This window comes from Phalacrocorax carbo, chromosome 4, assembly GCF_963921805.1.
Source record: "Phalacrocorax carbo chromosome 4, bPhaCar2.1, whole genome shotgun sequence".
Lineage (NCBI taxonomy): Eukaryota > Metazoa > Chordata > Aves > Suliformes > Phalacrocoracidae > Phalacrocorax > Phalacrocorax carbo.
In genome coordinates this window covers 68,915,447-68,943,298 of record NC_087516.1, presented here as the reverse complement: position 1 = coordinate 68,943,298, position 27,852 = coordinate 68,915,447, and the positions used below count along the sequence as shown (strand labels likewise).

Sequence of the window (27,852 nt, the reverse complement as noted above, 5' to 3'; positions counted from 1 at the left end):
CCGCAGGGCTTTAGGGCGGCGGGTGGCAGCACCCGCCCTTTCACTGGCGTTGGGGTCGGGCGCTGTCCGCCATGGAGGACGTGGGGTCGGTGGCGGCGCGGGTAGGCGCGGTGTGGCTGGCGCTGGTGCTCGCCCTCATCGTGGTGCCCTCGGCGCTGGGCGTCTCGCTGGGCATCTCCGAGGCCTACATGTGGATCCTGATGAAGACGCTGGAGGTAGGCGGGGGCCGCTGTCCCCTCAGCCCGGCGCCCTCCCTCACACTCCGGGCCGCACCGCGCAGGGGGAGGGAGCGGCCCGCGGGCCCTGTCCCGCCGCCCCGGGGGACTCCAAGATGGCGACCCCGGTGAGGTGTCGCCCCGGGCTTTCCCCGGCCCGGGCTGCGCCTCTCCGGCAGCGTCCCTTCCCCCAGTGGCACCGGCACCTTTGTGCCTCGTCCTGAGGGGGCCTGGCGGGCCCCTCCAGCCGGAGGAAGGGCAGCTGCTCCGCCGCTGCCTCCAGCCGCCCCGCGGGCGGCGGCGGGCTGCCGGCGCGGGCGGGAGGGCCCTGCGGGCAGGTGTGAGGGGATGGGGACGGCTTTACTGCCCTTGACACCCTGTCCAGGGCTGGGGAGCCCAGAGAAGTGTCTGTCCCCCCGCCCGCCTTGGGGGGCAAGGGCAGTGGAGGAGAGGGGGTAGCTTACGTCCTGTTTGGCATCATCTGTGTCCATTTGTAGTTCTGGAGTTCAAGGCCTTAGGCAGAAATGTAAATCCCTATGAATTTAGTGGTTGTGTGGACTCTGCCGTGCGCCCGTTGAACCTGTAGGAGTGTAAAATAAACCTTGTAACCTAAGGCTGTACCATGTCCTGGGTGTGGTTATCAGTGCTTGGTTGTCAGCTGTTCCCCACCTGAGAGAAGTGGTGTGGGGTCATGCTCCTGGAGGGTATAAATGTCTGGCAGCATGCCCAGTGCCTGTGGTGGCAAGTGCCAGGAGTGCTGATGCTCAGAGACACAGACTCCCATCCAAGTTGAGCACATCCAGCACCTCAGTTGCCATCTTCCTCCAAGTTCTCTGAGAAGGTGAGCTTCTCACAGAGGAACTGCTTCCTGGATGGGACATAGTTCATATGTGTGTGAAAAAGCTCCCTCTGAAGCTCATAGTAGTGGTGAGGAAGAGTGTTTTAAAATGGGTGGTGGAAATGATCTAGTTCAATTTTTTATTATGCTTTTTCCAAGGAGGAGGGGAACCCAAACCAACAAAACAGTTGTAAGGAGGAAAAGTAAAACATTGCAAGGCACAGTCTGTGGCAATGCCATAAACATCATCCGATTATGGAAAGTAGGTCTTGTCTAATTTCATCTCGTTCTGAGGTTTTCAGTCAAACCTTGCTCGTGTACTTCAATGCCTTCAGGATCCTTGTTGCTCCACTAATAAAAATGGCATATGTTAAATGCGTCTTAAGTTACAATGTTTTAAGGCTTTTGGTGAGAATGAACCTGCTTTAAGTAAGTTTTTCTGGGGCCCTGAATGATATGAGGGTAACTGTTAAGAGTAGAAGATGCAGTTGTTACTGGAAAAAATTTTTTGGATAGCAGAAGCTGAGGAGTTGCAGGTCACACTGGCCTGAGGGAGCAACCCAGACGGCCTTGGTAGGATAGTCTTGTTTGGATGACTTGCCTTCACCTGTGATTAACCACAATTTACTTAGACCATTTATCATTATTTTTTAGTGTTATCAAATGTTGTGACAAGAGGTGATTCAAAATGTCTTGGACGGAAGTATGGAGAAGCAGCTGATGGCATATTGATGATGGTGACTTCTTAGGCTAAGGCTAAGAGCTCTTCTGATGCGTAAGGGAGGAAATAATGACTTATCTTGAGAGTTGCGTGAAATACTTTCTGGAATTAAATGTCATTAATGATATTTAAAACTTTTATATTAATACATTATTACATTATGTATTAAAAAAAGAAAAGCCAATGACAAATTGGAAAGTCTTCTGAGAAGAGTCTGGTAAGTTGGACTTGCAGCAGGAGAGTGAAGAAGCTCAATCCACCTAGGCAATCCACTTCTCTCAGCTTGGCCTTGCTCTGAATTCTTTATGCCCTCAGAATACCTCATGGTGAGATTCCCTGAAAGAAAGTGTTTTGTTGTGAAATGTCTGTTTGGTCAGCAGCCTGACAGAGACAGGCTGACAGTCTGCCAGCTGGTTCCAAGCAGCACCAGCAAGAGCCCCTGAAGATACGTGTTGTCGCACCTGCCAAAAATCATGTTAACCATGGAAAGTGTTAAATACATAGCTGCTGCCTATGCAGTTGCCTGGGTGCCTGAAACTTCCTGGGCTGTTGAATTGAGTATGCAGGCTTTTTACTGAGAAGCAGTAGTCTTTTTTGTGGCTCCATTGAGGATGCTGCAATCTCTGATGGACAAGACCTTTCTCAGCACAGTTGTTAACGTAGTGGCTTCCTGAAGCTTCCTCTTTGTCTTCTAGCCCTGGATGTCCCAGGTGGGTCTCCCCTGTCACTTTGCAGGCCCAAGAGCCCACCCTTCTGCATAATGCTCAGTCAGGATGGCACTGCTGCTGATGCAGTTGTTGCCTCTTTGATGAGCTAGATTGCAGGAACTGTCTGCAGAGTGTGGCTGTTTGTGCGCCCCAGCTGAATACCAAGTTGCTTTCTGGCTTTGCCTGTTTATATCCCACATGCTTGCATAGTGGGAGGACACAGTGACTATGTGGTTTGTTTCCTACACAGCATATATTGTCAGGTAACATGTGCTGCTTTAAAGCTAATCTTTTGTGAGGGTCCAAATCTGTCAATGTGGGCACCATAGTCCAGTACTAAGTAGATGGAGAGCCTACAGTTCACTGTGGCTTGTCTGCTCGTTCACTGTCTTTTCAGATGAAACAAGGCATATAAAAATGAGTCTGTGGTCTTCAGTTGCCATCTAGGCTGTGGTATGGAGTGAGCTGAGGATGATACTGGACTTGTGCTTGAATTTTTTCCTGCCAGTAAAAATAAATCTGTTCCCAGTGTTGCTTCAGGAGGGCAAAAGCTTGTTCCCAGTGTTGCAAGCATGGCCCAAGAAAAGGAAGGTGAACAGCTCCTTTTAAGAACAAAGTGTTCTTGTGCTTTGACTATCTGACTTAACTGACAATGGAGATCAGTTGGTGCACAATGGCTTTTTCTCTGTGTTGGGCTGCCTCAGCAAGACACATGCTTCTAAGCAAAATACAGCATGTACAGTGTTGAGGATGTGCTTCTGTTGGGTTGTGGGTTGCATCTGACCCTTAAGTACTGCACTAGGGATGACCAGCTTTATGTGGAGTAAATAAGTATCTTTTTTTCCCATGTGATAAGGGGAAAGAGCAGAAAAGTTTGACCAGGTATGCTAATACCAGAGGAATGCAGTACAGTAGGCAGACTACTTGCTATTAGAAAACCTTTCTCCATCACTAAGGTATTCCTTAAAGTACATAACTTCCATCTTAATTGTCTTACCAACTAAGGAAACTTTTAGGAAACTGCTCACTTTCCTCTGCCTGTGGATTTGCTTTCAGTGTTAATAGAAGAATCTCTGGCACCATGTTAGCATGTTGGGGTGTTCTTTGTGGTTTTTTTTTAGATGTTGGATTACTGCTACAAAAGCATCTCCAGCAGCTGTTTGCTTCTACACGGAGCTAGTCAGGGCTAGCCATCTGCCATGCTGATGCTTGTGAAATCACTTGCCACAGAAATCTTTCCTATTGCTGAAATGCTGGGGACTGCCTCTTGCAATCATCAGTGTGCTGCATTTCTCCCTGTTTGTTTTTAAGCCATGTCAGAGACACTAAATTTAAAATTGGAAACTGCCTTTAACTCTTGTTATGATTTTTCATCTGTCTTAGTCCATCGCCTCTTTTATAAGCTGTGCTATGAGTTGGGGTTGATAAGGCACCTGCAAGCATGCCATTTGAGCTCTGTTGCCAAGCATCAGAGAAATCCAGCCTTTCAGGAAGTGATTTATCTTTCATTAAGGCCTGTAGAGCAGCCAGTACCACAGTGCAATGTTTCTCTACTTCCATCAGTTTGCAGAAAATCTGGAGGACTAGTTAAGACTGAATGCCTATACATTTGGCAATAACAATGAGCCCCCTAAGTGATGATCTTTGCTTGACAGATTGCAGCTCACGTTGTTAAGAATTCATTCCAATACCCTGATTTCCCTCCCTTCACCCCACATCTGCTGTTTTATTTCGGGTGTGCCTAGCTCCCTGAGACAGGAGGGTTGACTTGTCAGCAGCACTTGTATAGACTGCCCTGCTTGCTCTTTCTAATGGAAAACATTTATTGTATTTTTAAACTGTGTGGTGCATTTTACTTGTGGAATATTAAGAAATGAGCTAGGCTGAGGGAAGTGAACTTACTACATCACACTTGTGTTAAGGAGCAGCCTGGCTATAAACTAACATCACCTTATTGTGTATTTTGGGCAAATGGTGTGTTGATGGGTGTGAGCACTTTGAATACATCCCCCCCCAGCCTCTCAAGGCTCTTCGGTTGTGGGGCTTGCAGTTCGCAGAGAAAGCATATCTTGGGTGGTTGGTTTTGTCGGTTGTGCTGTAATGCACAAAAGATACTTGAAGTCATAGGTGTTTTTCACATCCTGTAACTGATCCACCTGGGTTTAACAGCAGTCCCTTATAACAGAAGCAATTTCTAATAGCTTATTATGGTGCTTTTGCTAGACAAGGGTTTAACATTATTTGGTAGCTAGGAGGTGAAGCCAAAGGTACCTGCATTGGGGATGACCGTGGCAGTTTGAATGGACTTAAACTTGAGGATAATATACTTGTGGGGGAAAAGGACCTTTTGGTGCCTGTGGTCAGACTGTAGGTCATAGCTGTGCATGGTAGGTGGAATGGGCTGTTCTGTCCTGTCCCAAGCACGCCAGGGTGCAGTTTCTTCCCACGAACCACCACTGGGATAGCATGTGGTGCTGGGTATAAGGGTGGGGAAGGGAAAAGGATAATGTGTAAGCTAATAAATAGGTGAATCATTGTGGGGTTTTGACTGTTTGCTCTAACTCACTGGCCTCTGAAGCAAGCTTTGCTGACTAATATTTTTGTGCAGTGACAATGAAGGCCTCTGTCTAATTGGTATCCTTCAAGGACTGCTAGGCAGTGGAGGAACAGAGAGCTCTGAAGTGAGAGAGTAACTGAAGGCTGCCAGCTCAGACGTTAACAAGAAGCATGTCTTGGAGTTGTGCCTGATATGAATGATGCGCCTGTGTTTACAGGGCTTGGACTGGCTTTTGGAATAGTATTTTAGCAAATCTGCTGCATAATCTTGAAGCAAATCCCTGGGCTGTATTAACCTAGACCTAGTCCTATGAAGGCCTTTGTGTGTTTTCCCCAGATTGAATAATCAAGGTTCCTTGCACGTAAGTAAGGTCAGCAGAGCTGGGGGTTACCTTCTGCTGCGGTAGCATCACTAATTAATGCAGCATCTTTCTGGTCAACAGCCTGATCTGAAACTGCTCTGTTTCACAGCGTGTGAATGCTGGGATTTCCGATACTAAAAATGCTATTAAAAAAACCCCCAAAACAGCAGCTGTATTCAGAGCTTACCTTACAGTAACAGTCTGAAGCTGGTGTAAAGGAAGCTGCTTGGTGTTTTTGTCGCGGATGTCCTTGGTGTTTTCCTGTAAAGCTGGACTCCTTGTTCTTTGGATTCCTGTCCACCAGGAAGGACTTGCTATACAACTTGTGTGGAGAAGAACTTGGAAAGCTGCTTGGAGGCAGTGTTAAGTATGTCCCATCAGAATGAGGAAAAGTTGGCATGGGAGACCACAGAGGGCCTTTTGCCCTCACTTGGAAATGGTTGCTCCTCTTGGTGGTGGTGTTTTCCTCTCCCACTCACACAAAACAACCCAATAACTGGCATGCGGATTTTGCTGTGTTAATGTAGCATTGTGTGGGAGATGCTATGAAATCTTTCTGTTGTTACTGATGTTTGGAGAGCCTCCAAGGAGGACTGCTTACCTAAACTAGCATATAAACTTTTGCTCTGAACATAACCTGGTAGTGCATTTAAATAGGGGAACACCAGTGATCTAATCCCATATGACTGCACATTTCAGTCATCATTAGTAATTCTCTTCTCTTCTGACTAATCATCAAGGATTGCTATTAAGCCAGAGGTAATGTGAAGGTGATAAATGGGTGAAAGGCAAAGCTCCATCTGTTAGAGAAACAGGGGAAGCCACTGAAGTATTCCTAATAACTTGACTTGTGAATGATCCTAACAAACTATCTCTAGAAGTGCTTTTGTGAAACAACATGTCAAGCGTGGGTTTGGAGATAGTTGCTTATCTGGCAACTATCTTATCTGGAGATAAGTTTTTTTGACATCTCTTGTAAATAATGGGTGATTGGTTTTTTTTTTTTGCGTGTGCAAGCAAAGCAAAACAAGGAATTCATTTACTGCTTCCCCAGGGCAGGCAGATGTTCAGCCATCTCCAGGAAAGCAGGGCTTCATTGTGTATAACAGTCATTTAGGAAGACAAATGCCATCACTCCAAATATCCCACCTTTCCTTCTTCTTCCCACAGGTTTATATACTGAACATGATGTTATATGGCATGGAATATCCCTTTAGTCAGTTGGGGTCAGTGGTCCCAGCCGTGTCCCCTCCTAGCTTCTTGTGCGCCCCCAGCCTGCTCATGGGTGGGGTGGGGTGAGAGGCAGAAAAGGCCTTGACTCTGTGTAAGCACTGCTCAGCAGTAACTAAAACATCCCTGTGTTATCAACAGTGATTTCAGCACAAATCCAAAACGTAGCCTCATACTAGCTACTATGAAAAAACTTAACTCTATCCCAGACAAAACTGGCACATTTTCCCACCCTTTGTTCTATACCATTTGCCATGCTGAGGTCTCATGCTATCCAATACATCCTCATTAACCACCACTGCTCCCCCCAGCCAAACCCTTCCCATCCTTCGATACAATACACAGATATAATTCCCTTAGTCTATGGTCCACCCCTGTGGAATGTCTAAAATGTCCACAAGTGTCCAGTGAATTCATTTAGTCCATGACTTTGGGCTCCATCTGTTCTGGTGGTCACTCAGGACAGGAAGGTGGTGTGTTGTGTGGAGTTACTGGGCACCAAAGCCAGCTCAGATCAGGTCACTGCTGCAATTGCACTGCTTTTTGTAAGGCTTGGCCTTCATTGTTTTGAGTGGTTCCTGCTATAGCAATTCCTATAACATACAAGTCAAATTGTGAGTTACAACAGTTTATAGGTCTATCCATTACAGTCTCCACCCCGGCCCCTTTGAGCCAGGTTATGGAGTTTAACATTGCAATGAACTCCTCCCCTTGCCCCTGCTCCAGCTTGGACTTATCCACAGGCTTCAGGCCCTTAGGGGCCTACCTGCTCCAAGTGGAGCCTTATCTATGAGCCACAGTCTCTCCAGGGGTACACCTGCTGTGGCATAGACTCATCCACAGCCACAGTTGCTTTGGGGTGCACCTGTTCCAGTGTGGCCTTCTCCTTGGGCCACAATGCCTTCACAGATATACCTGCTCCCATGTGGCCTTACCCACAGCCACAGTCCCTTCAGAAGTGAACCTGCTCCAACATGGCCTTGCCCATGGCTGCAGTCCCTCCAGGGGAGTACCTGCTCTGTTGTGGGCTTATCCATGGCCACACACTTTGAGGTGCTCCAGTATGACCTCATGCACAGCCACTGATGCTTCAAGGTGTACCTGCTGCAGCACGGACTTATCCACAGCTGTACGTGCTTCAAGGTGTACCTTCTCCAGTGTGGACTTACCCTTGGGGCACAGTGCCTTCAGAGGTAGACCTGCTGTGGCTCAGACATAACCACGGCCAGAGATGCTTCAAGATGTACCTGCTCTGGCATAGGCTTATCCACAGCCACAAATGCTTTGGGGTATCCAGTTCCTGTGTGGACTCATCCACAGGTCACAGTCCCTTCACCTTGAGTTCACAGTGGAGTTCCAGCCTGTCCAGTACAGCAGTGCAGAAATAGCAGCAATGCCCTGGCCATCTGCCAGCCCAGGTCTATGGTCACTGCTGTTATCAAAACATTCCCAGGCACAGCAGAGTAAGGTGATTAGTACAGCAAGCAGCAAAAGCAAAAAGCAGCCACTAATGAGCGCTAGACTCTAACATGGTAAGGCAACAAGCCCTGTGGCAAGCACAGAAGCCTGCCTGTTAATAGCTAAATTGCAATAGCAGCTATAGATTTTTATCTAGCACATTCTAATCAAATCTGCTGTTATCTCAAACCCTTTGAGCTCTATGTTGGCCACCAAAAAGGACTGTTGTGGTTTAACACCAGCTGGTAGTGAAGCCCCACACAGCTTCTTGCTCACTCTTCTGCAGGAAGAGAGTGGAAGGGTAAAAGTGAAAAAACTTGTGGGTTGAGATAAAGACTGATTAATAGTTAAAGCAACAGCCACATGTGCAAGCAAAGCAGAACAAGGAATTCATTTACTGCTTCCCATGTGCAGGCAGGCGTTCAGCCATCTCCAGAAAAGTAGGGCTTCATTGTGTATAACAGTCATTTAGGAAGACAAAACATCATTGCTCTGAATGTACCCTTTGTCATCCTTCACACAGGTTTATATGCTGAACATGATGTCATATGGCATGAAATATCCCTTTGGTCAATTGGGGTCAGCTGTTCCAGCCATGTCCCCTCCCAGTTTCTTGTGTACCCTCAGCCTGCTCACGGGTGGGGTGAGAAGCAGAAAAGGCCTTGACTCTGTGTAAGCCCTGCTCAGCAATAATGAGAGTATTCCTATGTTATCAGCACTGCTTCAAGTGCCTTCAGGTGCCTGAGAATGGGTGGTAGGATTAGACTAAGTAAAGTCAAGTAAAAAATGTCTTGCTGCTTGGTTGCTGGAACATGCATAGTTTTTGGAAATATGGATTGAGGGAAGAAGAAAGCTGACATAGAGAACTTAGAACTGGTTTGCTGTAGCACCTGATGGACATGGGCCCTTATGAATGCCTCAAGGCTCCTCACCAGGAGGGGAGGGGCAAGAGGGCCAGCTGGTCTCCTCCTTGCTGGTTTTATGAAGCGTGCTTAAATCCCGTGGGAGATCTGGCACCAAAAGTAAAACTGCTTCAACTGTTGACTTGTGGAACACAAGTCAGCTGTCCCCTGGAATACTCTGTGCAACCTTTGTACAAGACGCCATGCTGGTGTCAAGCCTGTGGTGGCACTCCCGTCTCCTGGGAAGGCATGGGGAGAGGGCAAAGGGACCTATCCTCTCCAGTTTTTCTCTTTGTTGCTGTCCCTCCATATCCCAGGTGGGGTACTACAGCTTCCTGGAGTTAGATGAAACTGCGGACCAAAGGTCAGGCTACTTTGGAAGCAGGAATGTACTTTTCTGAATAAGGTAGATAAAAGCATCTAAGCGGTAGAAATTTACTTGGGTCACATGACCCTGCAATTTCTGTCTGCTTTGGGAAGAATCCACTGCCTCCTTTGTATAGCAGAGTGTCAAATGGTACTGCAGTACAATAGGATGTTACAAGCTTTTGAGCATTACAAAGGCATGTCTTGATAGCCTGTGTCCTCCTGGCTTGTGCTGAGGCTCAAACTTTTTGACACTGTCTAGCATGAATTTGTAACTGCAGGATTTCTGTAGCAGGAGCATTGTGAAGGGAGTGTTGCATGCTGTTTCTGAGCACCAAATTGAAACTGTTCTGTCAGGTTTTGCAAAGCAAACGGTGGCAGTGCTAGGTTTTGACTACCTGTTTGAGAGGATTTGGAAGATGAAAACTTACTTTCTCAGCTAGTGTATATGGCTGAGACCATTAGCCAAGTATGTTCTTACTTTTCTATGTAATAAGTGACTTATCTGCTTATGGAGATATTGATTTGTTGAATACAGTGGTTCAAGTCTGATCAGAGAATGACTGTGTCAACGTATTTGCTGGTCCATCTGTATCCCCAAATACATTTAGTAGAAGAAACGTGGAAATGGAGGTATTGTGAATAGTTTCTTCTTTGAACAATGTTTCATTTTTATGGCCATAGCACTGCTGAGTATGATGCGTGGCTGGGAAGTACTGAGTTACTCCTACAGGTAAAATTGGTTCCTGGAAAAGCTATTGCCTTAGCAGCAGCAGAACTGAGAAAAAATTTAATATATTGGCAGGGGAGATTGCAATTCAGTGAGAGCTGGCTGTTTGTGGGAAGCTATGTGGTAGAGATAGTGCCATGAGTCAGGATACCAACACTTCAAAAGGGAACTGCATCCCCAAATGCCACACAGCTCTGTTGGAGGAGAAAGGTGGAAACTGCAAGGTTTAGCATTGGACTGGGTCCTTTCTGTGCAGACCAGTGATGACCATCTGTATGCTGTTAAAACAACGTATGTCTTTGATACTGCTTAAGGACTGGAGAGTAAGTTGTTAAGGTTTAAAGAGGATAATATTCTGGTCTTTTGACGTGAGCTCATTTTTGCCAGGTCACCTGTCTGTTTTGGAAATGCCTATTATAAGAGTATTCCTAGAAATAGGATTAAGTCTCATGGGGCAGGAATTAATGTGCGTAACGGGGAGTCACAAAGTCCGTCCTCTTTGGCTGAGCTTTCCAGACCTTCACAAAGCTGTCACATAGGCAAAGGAAGAATCCAGGCCAGAAGGGCTACTGTGTCATCATGGGCAGGCTTTGAGGCAGCAAAGGGGTTGTAATTGTTAATCCAGTAAAATTAAGCCTGATGTAGGAGGTAGAAGGGCTATTTGAAAGCACTGTGTGGGTCTGAGTTAGCTGAAGATCAAGAAGGCCTTTTGGCCTGAGAACAGGTTAAGCTGGCTCCAGCCCCATCAGGGCTGGAAATGAGTGGAAGTCTCCTGACACACACAGTTCTGTGACGGGGGTTTGCAGGGAGCAGAGCTGCTGGGAACCTTTGACATTCATTGTGGAGCAGAACTTACTTTATCACCTATTTCAATCTCATTCTCCCAGCCCACCCACTAGAAAAGAGCAGGTTAGTGCCAGTGAACTGGCAGCCCTTACCAAGGGCAGGGGCTTTCTGCAGCTGTACACTAGAGCTGGTGATTTGTCCTGTTTCTCTGCTGCTCAGAGCTCTGAAATGCCAAGAAATGAGCAGTTGCAGAGTCAAGGGAAATTTCAGTTATGTTCATGTTGGAAAAATCTTGGGTCCCATTCTCTGTGAACTGAGACCAAACTTAAATGAAACTTCCCATGAGTGGAAATGCTGTTTTAGTTTTTAGCAGAGTTAGCTGTGCAGGCCTTAGTTTGATTTAGTCCAATTAGGACTTTTTTTTTTCTCTTGCTTCTGTATGGTCTTCTGAAAGAAGGCAGGCTGAGTTGTGATGTGTCTGTCAGCTCTGTGAACAAACAGCTGTTGTGTCCTCAGGGGCTGTTGTCTAGCTCGGCTCCTGGAGCTTCCCATGCAGCCATGACTCAGTTACTGGTGTGCAAGTAGCGAGGATGATGGAGGCCTATGAGGCTCTTGGTGGCTGTGTGTCTGAACTGGAACTGAAACATCTGTGAAGCACCGAGTAGGCTCTCTGAAGACTGGCAAGCAGAGTTAGGAAATACCTACTAGCACAGAGAGGTTTTTTTTGATTATTAAATATACATTGAGGCAGTGATTCTTCAGAGGAACTGTGTGTGGGCTTTTGGATGCATTTGAGGAAGATTGGTGATGATTACCTGGTGAAGGTATTCTTTGAAAATCACAACCTGTCTTTGATTAACTGTTGCTTCTTTAGATTACTTTTTTCCTTAAGTGAACGCTACATTTATGAAATAAATGTTTTCTTTCTCTTCAACAGTGGGCCACTATACGGATAGAAAAAGGTGTCAAAAAGCCACAGCCACAGATGCTAAAGACTCCTGCTGCTAATGGTGAGAGCTCGGGGTAAATTAAAATTGATAAGACTAATGTTCTAAAGTAGGAGAACTGAGTCTATTTGAGAAATGGAGAAGTTAGATTTGTGCATGAGAGAATTGGAGAAGAGGTGGGGTGGTTGCAAGCTGTTACATCTAATTGTTTTGCAATGCTACTGGCACAAGAACTGTTCCTGCAGAATGAAATATTTCTTTTACTGGCTTGTACTGAATGTGAATGGTTGAAAAATCAAGGGATGAGGAAATGAAGGGTATGAAATAACATTAAGTTTAACAAAACAAAGTAGAGCTTAAGATGGAGGCTGTCCTCAGTTGAGGGAAACTTTTGAGTTACAGTATGAACTTGATTTTTGCCTTGAAATCTGTCTTTAGGTCACTGCTTGCAGGGCTGCTGGCCAACTGTCTCAGTCCTAACAGCATCAGAGTACACTTAATAATCTCTGAGGAGATCTGAATGTTTAGTGGACAGCACTTTTCTTTCCCAAGCTCCATGCTTTTTCTGCTGTAGGACTGCTGGATGGAAGTGTGTGGTGTTATACTTGTTCCCTTTTTTTTCAGTCTGCTGCTATTCACCTTTTGCACCCTGGAGTTACCTCAGCGTTTATCAGACAAGCTCCTTACACTCATTATCTGTTGAAAGACAGCTGAAGAGTTGCTTCATATTTCTTCCTTTAGCCTAATTTTGAAATTATTTCTTTTACTGTATCTTAACCCATACTGTGTGTGTCATGGTAGGCTGTACTAGGTCAGAGTTGGCTGTAAGATTTTGGAGCTGTAAGCTGTAAGCTCAGTGAGAGCAGTCTGAGTTTGCCCAGGGAGCAGGAGAACACTGAATAAGGCCTTGCAGCCAGCGCTTGGTTTTTTTCCTGGTTCCTGACTGCCTCAGTATTATTGTTTTGCTTGGTTTTGACAGCATTTGGCAGCAGTGTCAGCATTTCCCTCGTTAGGCAGCACAGCTGGAAACAGGACCAGCTTGTCAGTTAGTAGACAAGTCAATTGTTACCTGATTCTACGAATTAGCTCATGTGAACATGATACAGTAAAGGGGACTGAACTGCTGAACTGGTTGTGTGCATTTCATCTCCAGAGGAGTATCCTTATCAATATTGTAAACACTGGTATTGCAGGCCAGGCATGAAACAGGCTCCGATGGTAGCAGATCCAACTGTAATAACAAACTGAAGATACTGCACAGCAGCTCTTAAAATAGGTTAAATTTTGTCTTATTTGATTGCTGACTTTAAAGTGGCTGAGAAAAAGAATGTCCTGTATCACCCACCAGTGTCCTGAAAATTGTGGTGTTTTTTTGGGGTGGAGGGAGGGCAAGGTGACTAGTGATCCTTCCAAATCATGTCAGTGCTCTGCTATATATGCTTCACAGGTTTTCAGTGATGTAGCAAGATACCCTTTTTCTTCCTGTGAGGGTGATAGTGTCCCATGACGTCATGGGTCATTGAGAGGGCAAGAGATCCAACCGTGCTGCTGTAGCCACACAGTTGGAGCTCTTGTCTTCCCAGATGTCTGATCATGCCAGCACGTAGTTTTTTTTTTTATTCTCTAGAAAAGAAAGGTAAAGGGAGAGAGGACCTGGCTAGTAGATTTTGTTCGATGAGCTATCTTTCCATAAAACTACTAGTACCTATTCCCCCTGTATATGTGACTGAGGGGTGTATAGTGCTAATATGTGCTGTAGTTCAGAACCTGGACTAATCTAGGTGCACTCCACTGTCTAGAGCATTAGTGATAATTAGTAAGAATGGCCTGAGGCCATTCATATATATGATTGCATGCAGGCTATATTCAAGCAGTCTTATGGATGGGGATACACAATTGCAATGGTGGCCTGAAGCACACTTTTTAATGTTGTTTTATATTTGAAATTAAAATTAAAGCCTTTCCCCACTGTAGGTGGCTCTTACTGTAGCAAGCTAGAGTCTAACTATTCTTTATTTGAGAAAGTATGGGGAGCAGGGGAGATGTGGAGTCTGTGGTTCCAAGCTGTGCTCTGTATATTGCTCTTGGGAGCTTTTTAAGCATAGGACTTGACTGACTTGTGATTAGGAGTCTGGGTTCCTGTATGTGGATGGATGTAGTGAGGACCAGGGCAGGTGTAGGTCTAACAGTGCTTTAAATAAGGTGGCATCCCCTGAGGTGACAGAACACAAGCAGACTGAAAGGCCCTGTTGCATTATGCAATATTTACTGAGGGAGGAGAAATTCCTGGTGATAATGAATTACAGAGTAGCTGATTAAAACAGGGTAAAGGTAAGTGTCTATGTGATTGTATGCATGGGTGTGTTAAGAGCTAAGGGTTTGTTTAGCACCTCTTCCATCTTTCCTGACCATCCAGTTCTCACTAGGAGGTGGGTCAGGATGGGAGGGAGCATTGCAGATGCATGTGCAAGGGCAGGTTTTCCTGTTCGAAGGCAGAGCAAAAATAGTTGTCCCCAAAGACCTTAAAATCCAGTGTCCCTCAATATAAAAGACAAGATAGCATGACTGAAGAGACACCACCTTTCTCTGCAGTACCAGATCTCAGCAACTGTAGCCTGTTAGGGAGGGACAGAATCCACCTGTCTAGAAGGGACAAGGAAACCTTTGGCAGCAGGCTGGCCAACTTGTTGAGGCAGACTGTAAACTGAAGGATCGGGGGAAGGGTCCAACAAAGTGGCGATGCTAATGCCATCACATCCAATGGGGGAATAAGCCAGGTAAACCAGAGCAGTGACAAAGGTGCCTTAGCTGCTTCATGAGATGGCAATCAGACGACCAACCACCTCAAGGGTGTGCATGGCTGTAGTGGATCCTTTCCCTCCCGGGAAACCTGTGTGTTCAGTTACCTCTCTGAAATGCCTGTATACCAATGGACACAGCATGGGGAATAAACAGGAGGAACTAGATATCTGTGTGGTTGCAGGGCCACAATCTCATTGCAGTTACAGAGACATGGTGGGATAGCTTGCATGACTGGAATGCTGTTGTGGACATTTTAGGAAAGACCAGCCAGCAAGGCGAGGTGGGGGAGTTGCTTTTTATTTGAGGGAGCAACTGGACTGATCAAGCTGTGCTGGGGCATGGAGGAAAAATGAGTTGAGAGCTTATGGGTAAAAATTAAGGGGCAGGCAAATATGGGTGGCACCATTGTGGGCATTTGCTACAGGCCACCTGATCAGGAAGAGGAAATTGACAAGGCCTTCTACAGACAACTGGAAGTAGCCTCACAACTGCAGGCCCTGGTTCACATGGGGGACTTCAGCCACCCTGATATTTGCTGGAAAAGCAACATGGCAAGACATGCACAATTCAGAAGGTTCCTGCAGAGCATCAAGGATAACTTTTTGACACAGGTGGTGGAGGAGCCAATGAGGCAAGATGTGCTGCTGGGCCTTATACTAACAAAGGAAGAAGGTGTAGTTGAATATGTGAGGGTTAGGGGTAGCCTTGGCTGCAGTGACCATGAGATGGTGGAGTTCAGGATCCTGCATGGTAGAAGCACCTCGACAAGTAGGATTACAACCCTGTACTTCAGGACAGCTAACTTTGGCCTCTCCAAAGACCTGCTTGGAGGAATCCCATGGGTTAGGGCTCTAGAAGGCAGGGGGGCTCAAGACAGCTGGTCAATATTCAAGGACCACTTCCTCCAAGCTCAAGATCGGTGTATCTCTGTGAGGAACAAGCCAAGCAAAGGAGCTAGGAGACCCGCCTGGGTGAGCAAAATGCTTCTAGAAAAACTCAGATGTAAGAAGGTTTACAGTATGTGGAAAAAGGGACTGGCCACTTGGGTGGAATATAGGAATGTTGTCCGGGTATGCAGAGATGCAACGAGGAAGACCAAGGCCCACTTGGAACTAAATCTGGCAAGGGATGTCAAGGATAACAAGGGCTTCTTCAAATACATCAGTAGTAAAAGAAAGTCTGGGGCAACTGTGGGCCTCCTGCTGAACAAGGTGGGTGCCCTGGTGATGCAGGACGCAGAGAAGGCAGAACTACTGAATGCCTTCTTTGCTGCAGTCTTTACTGCGAAGGCTGGCCCTCAGGCATCCCAGCCCCCAGAGGTGAGAGAGACAATCTGGAGGAAGGAGGACTTTTCCTTGGCTGAGGACGATTGGGTTAGAGATCATTTAGGCAAACTGGATCCTCACAAATCCATGGGCCCTGATGGGATGTATCCATGAGCGCTGAGGGAGCTGGTGGATGCTGTCACCAAGACACTCTCAATCATCTTTGAGAAGTCATGGAGGACAGGAGAGGTGCCCAAGGACTGGAGGAAAGGAAATGTCACTGCAGTCTTCAAAAAGGGCAAGAAGGAGGACCTGGGAAACTACAGGCCTGTCAGCCTCCCCTCCATCCCTGGAAGGGTGATGGACCAGTTCATTGTGGAGGTCATCTCCAGGCATGTAGAGGAAAAGGTTATCAGAAGTAGTCAACATGGATTCACCAAGGGAAAGATCATGCTTGACCAATCTGGTAGCCTTGTGTGATGGCGTGACCAGCTGGGTAGATGAAGGCAGAGCAGTGGATGTTGTTTATCTTGACTTCAGTAAGGCATTCAACACTGTCTCCCATAACATCCTCATAGGTAAGCTTAGGAAGTGTGGGTTGGATGAGAAGACAGTGAATTGGATTGAGAACTGGCTTGAACGGCAAAGTTCAGAGGGTTGTGATCAATGGGGCAGTCTGGTAGGAGGCCCATAACTAGCAATGTTCCCCAGGGGTCTGTGCTAGGTCCAGTCCTGTTCAGCATATTCATCAATGATCTGGACAAAGGGACAGAGTGTAACCTCAGCAAGTTTGCTGATGATGCAAAACTGGGAGGAGTGGCTGATATGCCAGAAGGATGTGCTGCATCCAACAAGACCTGGACAGGCTGGAGAGCTGGCTTGAGGGGAATCTCATGAAATTCAACAGGAGCAAGGGCAAGGTCCTGCACCTGGGGAGAAACAACCCCATGTATCGGTACAGGTTGGGGGTTCACCTGCTGGAAAGTGGCTCTGCTGAGAAGGACCTGAGAGTGCTGGTGGGCAACAGATTGACCATGAGCCAGCAATGTGCCCTTGTAGCCAAGGAGGACAACAATATTCTGGGGCGCGTTAAAAGGAGAGTGGCCAGTAGGTTGAGAGAGGTTATCCCCTCCCTCTACTCTGCCCTAGTGAGACCACATTTGGAGTATTGTGTCCAGTTTTGGGCCCCCCAGTTTAAGAAGGACAGGGAACTGCTTGAGCAAGTCCAGCAGAGAGCTGCAAAGATGATCAGGGGACTGGAGCATCTCCCTTATGAGGAAAGGCTGAAAGACTTGGGTTTGTTTAGCCTGGAGAAGACAAGACTGAGAGGGGATCTTATCAATGCTTACAAATATCTAAAGGGTGGGTGTCAAGAGGATGGGGCCAGACTCTTTTCAGTGGTGCTCAACAACAGGGCAAGGGGCAATGGGCACAAATTGGAACACGGGGGGTTCCACCTGAATATGAGGAAAAACTTCTTTCCTGTGAGGGTGACAGAGCAGTGGAACAGGCTGCCTATAGAGGCTGTGGAGTCTCCTTCGCTGGAAATATTCAAAACCCGCCTGCATGCAGTCCTGTTGTCCCTGCTCAAGCAGGGGGGTTGGATGAGATGATCTCCAGAAGTCCTTCCCAACCCCTACCATTCTGTGCAATCATCTGTTTTGCACCTGTTGGCAGAAATGGCAGCTGGTGCCCCTGCATTTCTGGTGGGATAAGGAATAGTCCCAAGAAGAATGTTCGCTGGTGTAGTAGTTACTGTGTGTGGAATTACCTGGTGCTGTCGCCTCAGGGTCCCTCTATGTTAGAGGGCAGCACATTTATGTGCTGGGCCCAATGGTAGCTCTTGGCTGAGCAGGTAGTTGGAGATGAGGTGTCTATCTTATTGCAGCTGAATAACCAGCTCTCAGATGTCTGTGTGGGTATTGGCTGTGTTGAAAGGCAGTCCTCTTCAAGTTGGTGGGCTTAAGAAACACAAAAATGCTGTTAAATCTGAGTTTTGAAAGTGACGTCCACTAAAAGAAAAGCTTATGCAAATAATGTGACTGTAAGTAGATAGTGTCAAATCTAAGCCTGTTATAATTGGCTGACTACAGTATGTGAGCTTGAAGGCTTGGGGCTTGTGCTGTGACTCTGAATAAAGCACTGGCTATGGCTTTTTTGGTTGAGAATAATGTTTGGTGTACTCCTGTATAATGCTGCCTTTTAGCTGCTTTGGCAAACTCAGCTCTGCCATGGCCAAGGGCCATTAAATGTTACTTCTGATTACAAGAAGGCTGAGTACATCACCTGAACAGCATGTGTTTCATTCTGCTCATAATACCTTCAGGTACTGCTGAGATCTTGGCTCAGAGTAGCTTGTCCCAAGACTGCGAGGCAGCTTGCACATGGGGATGTCGTGTGACAATGACAGTGCAGGCTGGTGAGGCAAGACATCACAGCCGTGCTGTCTCAGCTCTGCCAGCAGTGTATTAAACTTGAACCCTGGGCTGCTTTCAGCCAAGAAGTTGGAGCCAGGGGAGCCAGCTGCTTGGATGATGCTGAACCAGGGGCTGGATAAAGATAAAGCTGGATAAAGAGGAAGCATTCCCAGTTCTGGGAACTAGAGAGAAGAGTGATATGTGTGTGATGGGTGCTGGAGAGTTCCGCCAGTTTCCTGGCTACGACCTGTCTCTCACCCCAGCAGCAGCATGGAGCAGACTGGTTAGGTTGACTCGCCTGCTGTCCTGGATGTTTCATGGCTTAGGCATTTAAGGGACTGACTGAGAGAAAAATTGAACCACCAACTAGAGCTCTGGTTTGGATTTAAAATAAGACACAAGTGTAGTCCATCCTGCTAAATGTCTGATGTGATGTTTGTTTGTATAATCTAGTTCCCAAAGGGCATATGGATATTTGGGTGTGCCATCTAAATGATTTATATTTATAGGCTAGTGATAGGACAATGCACTGAGATGGTCTGCTGATGGAATTGCAAGTTGTGGCTACTAAATTCAGACCTGAAAGTGCTAATAGGTTTTCTTGCACATTGTTCTTTAAAGTTTACCTTTGTAATTTGTGGGACTTGCACCTTGGAGATTCTTGTGTTATCCCATATGTATGCTACAGTGCAATACAAAGGTTTACCATGTCACTTGTAATTTAAATGTTGCATGGGATTTGCATGGCAGATATATTCACAGAGGAGTTCTGCTGGCAAGACTTCCTTAGGATGCAGATTTCCACATTGTGGGATGTGTATTTGTGGGCAAGTGCCTAGTAGTTTGAAACAGTTTGGTGCTTCCTCCTTTACCATTTTTTTTAAACCTTAACATGCAAGTACAGAGATTATGCAATTTGTCAGAAGATGTCTGGCAGAGTGGCAACTTGAACTTGGACCTCTGTAATCCTACTTGAGTGTCTCAGGGGATGGTTGTTCTGGTTAAATGTTATTCTAGATTTCTTCAGTCATAAATTTCTGGAGCCAGACTTGCTTACCAGAAAGTAGCTACTTGATCTTTTATATTTAGCTTACACAATTTGTCCTTGCTTTTGAAAGCTCTAGTGAGAAATTGGTGCTTATCAGACCATAAGTATAAAAAACAAAGTGGGGAGGAGAGGGAACACTTGCTATTTGTACTGCAATTCTGAATTCCAGGTTTCTATTGCCAGGCATTATGTGGGCAGAGTTCAACTGAAACACAACTGTTAGTGCCAAACTAAATTATATCAAGGCACCTCTAGGCACAACTTTTTTTGACTTTTGTTTTTTTGGAGGGTTTTTCTTTGTTTGATTTAAACTAAAATAAAAAATAGTATGGTCCTGTCTGTGCTTATAGAAAAGACTTGTGCTGTGGAGGGAGGGAGTTGCGTTTGGTTCAAAGCTGGTCCATGCACAGATGTCAGGTAGCTGTTGCGGTCTGGATCTTTGCCAGGTAGCAGCAGAGCATGTCTCAGCTGAGTGTGGCTATGGGACACCAGAATGTCTGAGAAGAGATAGGGCTAGGGAACAGGGAAGCCTCCATGGAAGAGGCTGAATGCCCTTAAATACACAGGGCACCAGGAGAAGGGAACAGAAAGGCCAAGGTCTCATGTGGTTTCCTCTGGAAGCATAAGATGGTCTTGAATAAAGTTATTGAGTTGAGGGCTTGTCAGATAGTGAGAAAGGGTTTACCTTCTTGCTTCACCTTCAGTAGGTGACAGAATGTGATACATTTGCTGCTCAAGGTGTTTATGTGAGGAAGGGGAGCTAGAACTGGCCTGCTGAAGAGTATGCTGTGTTCAGGTACCCATCTGATTTTGCTGTCATAGGAGGGGCTCTGACAGTAAATTTGTCTCCTTGAGTGGTGCAGAGTAGCAAGCGATTTGGAGGAAGACTGTTACCATATAGAGTTATTTCCTCATATGTTTACCCTTTCCTTCTCAAGGTATCATTGAAAGAGATGAAACGCCTATGGAGAAGGAAATCGCGCATCTGCATCAGGCGGATTTCGAATTCTCTGACATATTCTACTTCTGCAGAAAAGGGTTTGAGGCCATTGTGGAAGATGAAGTCACCCAAAGGTTCTCCTCTGAAGAGCTGGTCTCCTGGAATCTCCTCACAAGGACTAATGTCAACTTCCACTACATCAGCCTGAGGCTGACTGTTGTGTGGGTCATTGGGGTTATAGTGCGGTACTGCTTCCTGCTGCCGCTACGGTAAGCTCATGGGTGCTGGGGGATTTTGTCAGTCTGGGAACACATAAATGTGGGGTTTCTTGAGAAACATCATCTCAGCTTTTTTTAATCCAAAAGCAGCATAAGCAGATAGAGATGATGAGCTGGCGTAAACTCTCCTTTGAATGGTTAAGAAGCCATTCAGAACACTTTTATCTTGCCATTTACCGTGGAGAGTAGATTAGGGCTAGTAGTCATCTTTTCTGTGAATGCTTCCACAGCTATGTGTATTGGCAACATAAGTGTAAGTTGGACAAGCCTAAAACTGCCTGACACTGTATGCATTGGGGTATCTGAATCTGCTGCCTTTGCTAGACCATGAGTTTGAGCAATGTGTAGGGAATTACTGAGTTAGAAAACTGGGTATGCCAAGTATCTGATGAATAATTGAATTCCATTTTAAAGTGGAAAGTGATAATAAAACAAACAAAACTACTTAATTTGATTTATTGTCTATCTTGTCTATAGCTTTACCCTTGCTGCCATTGGGATTACCTCAATGATTGTGGGGACAACAATGGTAGGGCAGCTGCCAAACAGCAGGTAGGTACTGCCTGTGGTGTGTGAAGGACAAACTTGCCAATTTGTATCAGTGCAAACAGCTCAAGATTAGGACTGGACAGATTTTACAAGTGATAGACTACCAATAGTCCAGTCTACCCACAAACCTGTGGCTTTGTTTTTAGTAGTGTTTTGAACTTGGGCTGAGGCTGGCTTCTTGCCAGCCTTGGCGCTGTGGTTGATGGTTTCTGATGGGCTCCTCTTGCTGTCATGAGAGACTCAAAGGGAGCATTGTAGGGAAGATAATGGCGCTGGGATGAAAAATACCCAGTGAGATGATGACAGCCTTGCCTAGGTAAGTGAGGCCAAGGGTATGACAAGTTTTGGCTGAGCTGCTGTAGCAAGTGAATGGTAGAGCTGGGAATATACCTCTGTGCTCCAGAGTACTAGGAGAATTTCAGCCCTGAGTAGGCTGGAGAGTATTGCGTGTGTGTCTAGCTGCTTTTCAGGATCCTCCAGATGCCTATGATTTCTTTCAGTGTGAAAAACTATCTGAGTGAAGTGGTCCACCTCACGTGTTCCCGCATCCTTGTCAGAGCTCTGTCTGGTACTATCCATTACCATAACAAGTGAGTGAGCTGAAGTTATGATAGCAAAAGCGTGTGTGTGAGTATCCCATTTGAAATGGGGCAGCTTGTTCCTGACCCGCAGGTTGATGTCATGCTAGACGCTGACTCACCTGACAGCTTTATGGAACAGTTGTGTGTGTAATGTGCTGCTTAGTGCACTAGTAGTCTAACAAAAAATTATGTGATTGCAGGGAAAACAGACCTCAGAAAGGAGGAATTTGTGTTGCCAACCACACATCACCGATAGATGCAATCATTTTGACAAATGATGGATGCTATGCAATGGTATGAGGAGATCCATGATGACCACAGCAGAGGGAGAGAGGCCAGGAAAGGGAAAGATGTGGGGTATTGGTTGTGGAGTTCGGTACTTAACTTTCACAGTCAGCGGGGAAAAGTGTAAATTGTGTTGAAGTTGGTCTACAAGTTAAGTGCTGGTGAAGTTGTCCTAGCAGTGTCAATGCAAGACTCTTCATCTGGTGAAATACTTGAGATATGCTTCCATGCATGCATCTAGATCCTTTCAAGTGAATGCATTTTAATAGTTTCTGTGGGCATTGACCAATCCTGGTTTGCAGTCTCCAGTGTGTTTGGGTTTTTTTGAGGGGGATGCAGAAGAAATTCTGCTTTTCAGGTGTCTGACGTGCTGATGTGCCTTACTGGGCTTACAGGTTGGCCAAGTTCACGGTGGACTAATGGGAGTTATTCAGAGAGCCACAGTCAAGGCCTGTCCTCACGTCTGGTTTGAACGCTCAGAGATCAAAGACCGCCATCTAGTGACAAAAAGGTGAGGCGTGGGTCGGAGCAGGGCATGGCAGTGCTAGCGTAACTCCAGTGCCTACTGGTACCTGAGAGGCCGCGCCCGGGTATGTAGTCCCTGATGAGTCACTGAACAATCAAAGACCCAGATGAAGAATTAAAGCTTTGGAAAGACAGAAGCCCAAGAAGCTGATGAGGTTGCAATGGGAAACAGGGAACTTGGAACCTTGGGATCTCAAGAGGGCAAAAGGCTGACTTGTGAAAGGATCTTCTTTCAGCAGAAGCCATATCTAATTGTTTTATTCCAAATCATGACTGCTGCTTATAAACGCTAATCACAGGGATATGAGTTATCTGTAATTCCACATTACCGTAGGCTGGAATAATGTAGGGTATTGCAAATTGGTAGATGTAGGTAAGGGTGGAAGCAATCAGTATAGTAGTGGCTCAACAGCAGTTCTTGGAGTGAGTTGGGGTGGTGTGTAGCAAACTGGATCATTCACAATGACCCTAATAGGCTTGCTTGTGTGGGCTTTGATACAGTAGACTGGTCAAAAGGTCAGGTTCCCAGGTCACCAACAAAGGCTTGAAAAGTTTATATGGGGTGAAATGGTTCATACCAAAGGTTCTAGTAAGGTCTGGATTGCAGCAGACTGTCACAAAACATCTCATTTGGGTAGCCATCAGCGTAATAACTAATGGTTGATGAATTCAGTTATACATTTTAAAAGGCTGTGAAGATACTTCAAATTCTGGGATTTTCTGTTGAAGAGAAATACTGATATAAAAATGGGCTTTCTGTGACATGAACTGTCTTGACTTAATTTGAAATTGTGAGCCACTAGAAATAACAAGTTTTGCTTGTTTGGGTGACGCGCAAAAATGTGTCTAGTTAAAAAACAGAGCTTCCTACAAAGGCAGTTTTCTGCAGAATGTCTCCAGAGGCATACTCGTGAACACTGTAGTACAGTGATAGAAATTCTTCCTGATCTTTGAAGAACTTCTGGGTTAATTTTGACAGGTTAAGTTCTTTACTGCCCTCAATGGCCTCTGCGTGGCAGGACAGCTTTGCCCAGTCATCCAAGTGTTGTTCAAGTAGTGTGAGCTGTAGGCATTTAGGAGTCCTTTTTAAGAAATCTGCTGTTAAGTAAGCAAGCCTGCGTGGGCCACTGCACAAGACTTTCTTATGTAGGCAATTTCTTGCAGGTTGAGTTGATCTGAGTTAATTGGACTGACTTAATGGCATACACTTATTGGCTTTCCTGACAGTTATTAATAAAATATTATGGAGGAAAGAAAACAGGATGTTGCCCCAGTATAGTGCACCAGGGGTCTAAGCACAAAGCTTCAGATTTGTCAGAAACAGAACAAGTACAAATTAGTGTCCAGTAAAAGGCTTTGGTTTCAAACAAATGTGTTTGTATCTAAAGATATTTTTAATGCACCTGCCTGGGGAAAGAAGAGTGGAAAGGAGCTATTTTCTAAGCTTTTGTTCTGCTTCCACAGACTCAGGGAACATGTGGCAGATAAGAGCAAGCTCCCAATCTTAATTTTTCCAGAAGGTAAGAAGCTGAACTGCTCCTTAACTCCATTCAGTGTAGATGTCATCCCTGTTTGCTTTTCATGGCTTCTGGTTCTCAGAATGTATCTTCGCCTCCGGCTTAGATTTTATTAGGGCATTCCTATTTTTCGTCTCTAATATGAGATTACATGAAGATGACACAATACTGTCCCTGGCTGTTGGGTCTCCTGACAGACGCTGAAGGCAGAAGAATGGGAAGATTGTTTCTTTTGCCCTGTGAATATCAATTCACTGTCCTACAGATCTAACCTCAGCCTTGTGCTTTTTGTCTCACACATGTTCTGGCTTCATTCAGGGAGTCAGTCACAAGACAAAGAATGAAAGCAAGCAAGGGAGAGATGCTTAACTTACCCATAAAGGGCCTGCATTTGCTCCTCAGTGAGTGTAAGACCTGTATGTTGATGTAGTGTTGCTACTGCAATGTGGTAGGCTGTGTGAAGTAATGACTTTAGTTTCTCTTCTGGACAGGCACCTGCATAAACAATACATCTGTGATGATGTTCAAGAAGGGGAGCTTTGAAATAGGAGGGACAATCTATCCTGTTGCAATCAAAGTAAGTGGAAATATTTGGCTGCTGAATTTCAAAGTCTGGGATCTGTTTTTGTCAGGGTGGTAGGACGCTGTCTCAGTACAGCTGTTAATGAAAGCAGAGTAGCTCTGGCAATTGGCTACGTGCTGTGGATGACTCCTAGGGTACAAGTGGCTGAAATGAGAAAGTGAAGTCTTTCAGCCTATGGAGCCTGGCTGGTATGACCTGGTGGGGTCAGTTTCTTGCTCCAGAAAGCTGGAAGGAAGGGAGATCTAGCTAGTCCTTCCCAGTGCTGAAGGGAAGAGAAGCATGCAGGTTGCAGAAGACGTAGCTCTTTTGGCTGTTTGGGCAAATGGGTGATGACACCTGCTGGTTCTGTCATGTAGTCACAAGCAGCACTAATAGACACAGGCTAATTTTTCTGAAGTCTTGTTCTAAGAAGCATGCCAGTTGTGAATGTTCTCTTACTCTGATGTGTAAGATGTGTGTGACTGAAAGCATTTTCCTCAGATATGAGAAAGGCTGTGATGGTGTGTGGGCAAAGGGTTTTACAATTTGTTTTTTTTTTGTGATCCATTACAGTATGATCCTCAGTTTGGAGATGCATTCTGGAACAGCAGCAAATATAACATCGTAAGCTATCTGCTGCGAATAATGACCAGCTGGGCCATTGTTTGCAATGTGTGGTACATGCCACCAATGGTTAGAAAGGTAATCTAACATCTGGTTGACTGATCACTATTTAAGAACTTGACTGTCTGCAAGTGCCTCTTTTTACTCTTTTTCCCCCAAACCTGTACCCACCCCATGTCTCTAGATCAGAATTCTGCACTGGATTTTTGTTAGTGTTGACTTTGATGTATGATTAGACTTAGCTTTTCCTGATGCAGATTGGTACCATCAGCAGTGCATCACATGTACAAAGGATAGCAGTAAATATACTTCTATTCACAGTAGCAACTCTGCTAATGTTCCATCCTGCTGGAGCAAAATTTTCCCCGAATTTCAACACTTCAGGGGAAAAATGAGCTAAATTATTATCACATTGGAACATCAGATTGTGTTTACATGATAAAGGATGGATTGTTTGGCAGTGAGCTAATTTGATAAGGCAGCAGATGAAGTGTTATGGAAGTCTGTTTCAATTCACTTCTCTTTGTTTTGATTACGGTAAATTTATGACCCCTGAAGGAAGGTGAAGATGCTGTTCAGTTTGCCAACAGAGTGAAGTCAGCCATTGCTCGCCAAGGAGGACTGACTGAACTTCACTGGTAAGTGATGCCACCCGTGTTAGACTTCATGGACTATCTGTTGTTGGTTTGATCGAGAGGTGATTCCTCCCTTAGCTTTGTGACAGGTAACATTCAACATAACTTTATTCCACTCAGGAGAAAACGAGGGAGCAACTTGACATGCATGTATGTGTATGTGAAAGTAAAAATAAAAAAGATGCATGAGGTCTTTGGAGCACGTAGCTCTCATGCAGTGAGTTTCACCTAAAGGATTGATGCTTTTGAAGTGGGCCTCTTCGCAGTTGTTTCTCATGTTGAGACTCATGCTGAGATTAAGGAGTAGAAGTGAAGTTACTTGACAAAACTGACAAACAACGAAAAAATAAAACACAGGGCTTGCGGCTTTCTGCTCCGACTTCCTCATGTCCTACCTCAGTAAGTAGCAGCATAATGCCTAGATTTCATAGGACTGTATGAAACAAACTTGAGACCGAGAGCCTGATTAAGAGAATGGGCAAACAGATTCAACTATGAGGCCCAGCTGGCCCTCTGAATGGTATAAGGCAAGAGACAGCTATGATGTTGTACAAAATTGACTGCCTCTACCGTCTAAAGAAATAGTATCCCAGGCTGGCAAAGGTTTCTATGGTAGGTGCAACCTTTTACCAACAGAAGTAGGCTGCTTTGATGGACTAAATTAAAAATTTGGACTGTATAAGCATTATGGCTTAAGATGTAAATGTTTTAATAAACATGCTTAAACTTGGATGTTCTGTAAATTCTGAAGAAAAGCTGCCTTAATTGACAAAGTTAATATACTATATAGTTTGATAACAATAGTGGTAACAATCATGATGGATTACTTTACTCTCTTGCTCTGTTCCAGGGATGGAGGTCTGAAACGAGCAAAAGTCAAAGATTCTTTCAGAGAAGAACAGCAGAAAAACTACAGCAAGATGCTAGTGAGAAATGGATCAATAGGAAATTTGTCTACAGGAACAGAGTCAGACTGAATGGTGGTTCTTGAAAACTAGTTTTGCACAACCAGCCTTAGGAGGAATAATGTCTTTTTTAATTAAAAAACAAAACAAAACAAAAAAATCCCACAGAAACTGGAGCAACAAATGCATATGCTCTGTATGGCTGGTGCAGACCCTGCCAAGAGCAGTGTCTCTCTATCTCCTTCCCTTTTCACTCTTCTCACTCCTCCACCCCTCCCCATCTTCATGTGATGATACACTGCAGCTCCTGGTATTCTCTAGCTGAATGTCTGGAGAGTTAAGAGACAAAAGGAAAAAAGCACCACAATTTTTCCTGAGCTCATAAGGATGAAGGGAAGTACACTGAACAGTACGCTGTCAGGACACTGGTTGTGAAGATACCTCTTGTTCATGGTACTTCGAAGCTTTAAACGTAACAAAATTTTGGGGTTGTTTTTTCCTGTTGCTCACAGACTTTTAGTTGTAGATGACTTAATGTGTTCTAGGATGTTGTCAGAACTATAAGATTGCCTCTTCTGGTTAGCTTGTACCTGGATGTCCAAGGGGGGAAGGGAAGCAAGGGCTGTAGACCCTAAAGAATGGATAAGGAGCTGCCCTGCCAAAAGCACAGTTCATGGACCGTGAGGAGTTAGGTGGCCTTATAATATGGTATTGCCTTTATTGCGGACTGCTGCGTGAGGGAAGGTAAGGGACAAGTCCTCAATCTCCCTGTCCACTGCTACTGTTGAAATTGCTTTCTTGAGATCTGGAGCTGTAAAGGTAAGGTACAGTCAGCAGCTGGATAACGTAGGCTATGACAGATGAATTTTTATGAGGTGGGGTTTCAAGAATGCCCTTCTCTAAAAATTGCTGCTAATGGCTTAAAGATCTCAAGAGAGTCACTTTAGAAACACGTTTTGTGTTGATCTGGGCTAGCAATAGCTATCACAGCTATAAACATAGGATCCATAAGTCACCTATGATACAAGATGTGGCATGTTCAAATCTGCAATATCTTGCTGTCTGAATGTAAAGAGAAATAAATTCTATATTTCTAATGGG

At 45.3% G+C, this 27,852-nt stretch overlaps 1 protein-coding gene across 1 annotated transcript; it reads left to right on the top strand.

The window, feature by feature from the left end:
* On the top strand, positions 1-27,852 carry LOC104049560 (glycerol-3-phosphate acyltransferase 3). The gene is made up of 12 exons (XM_064450336.1): positions 1-215; positions 11,809-11,881; positions 20,289-20,559; positions 21,046-21,120; positions 21,618-21,707; positions 21,899-21,992; positions 22,379-22,494; positions 23,973-24,028; positions 24,517-24,602; positions 25,161-25,289; positions 25,770-25,849; positions 26,697-27,852. Exons 1-12 carry the CDS (start codon positions 72-74, stop codon positions 26,821-26,823), a joined length of 1,341 nt encoding a protein of 446 aa, XP_064306406.1. The 5' UTR covers positions 1-71; the 3' UTR covers positions 26,824-27,852.

Excerpts from the sequence above, each read along its gene's own strand:
- LOC104049560 (XM_064450336.1), top strand. The coding sequence starts at position 72 with ATGGAGGACGTGGGGTCGGTGGCGGCGCGGGTAGGCGCGGTGTGGCTG. Across the intron at positions 24,029-24,516 it reads AATCTTAATTTTTCCAGAAG|GCACCTGCATAAACAATACA; the intron begins GTAAGAAGCTGA and ends TCTTCTGGACAG. Across the intron at positions 25,290-25,769 it reads TGCCACCAATGGTTAGAAAG|GAAGGTGAAGATGCTGTTCA; the intron begins GTAATCTAACAT and ends TGACCCCTGAAG.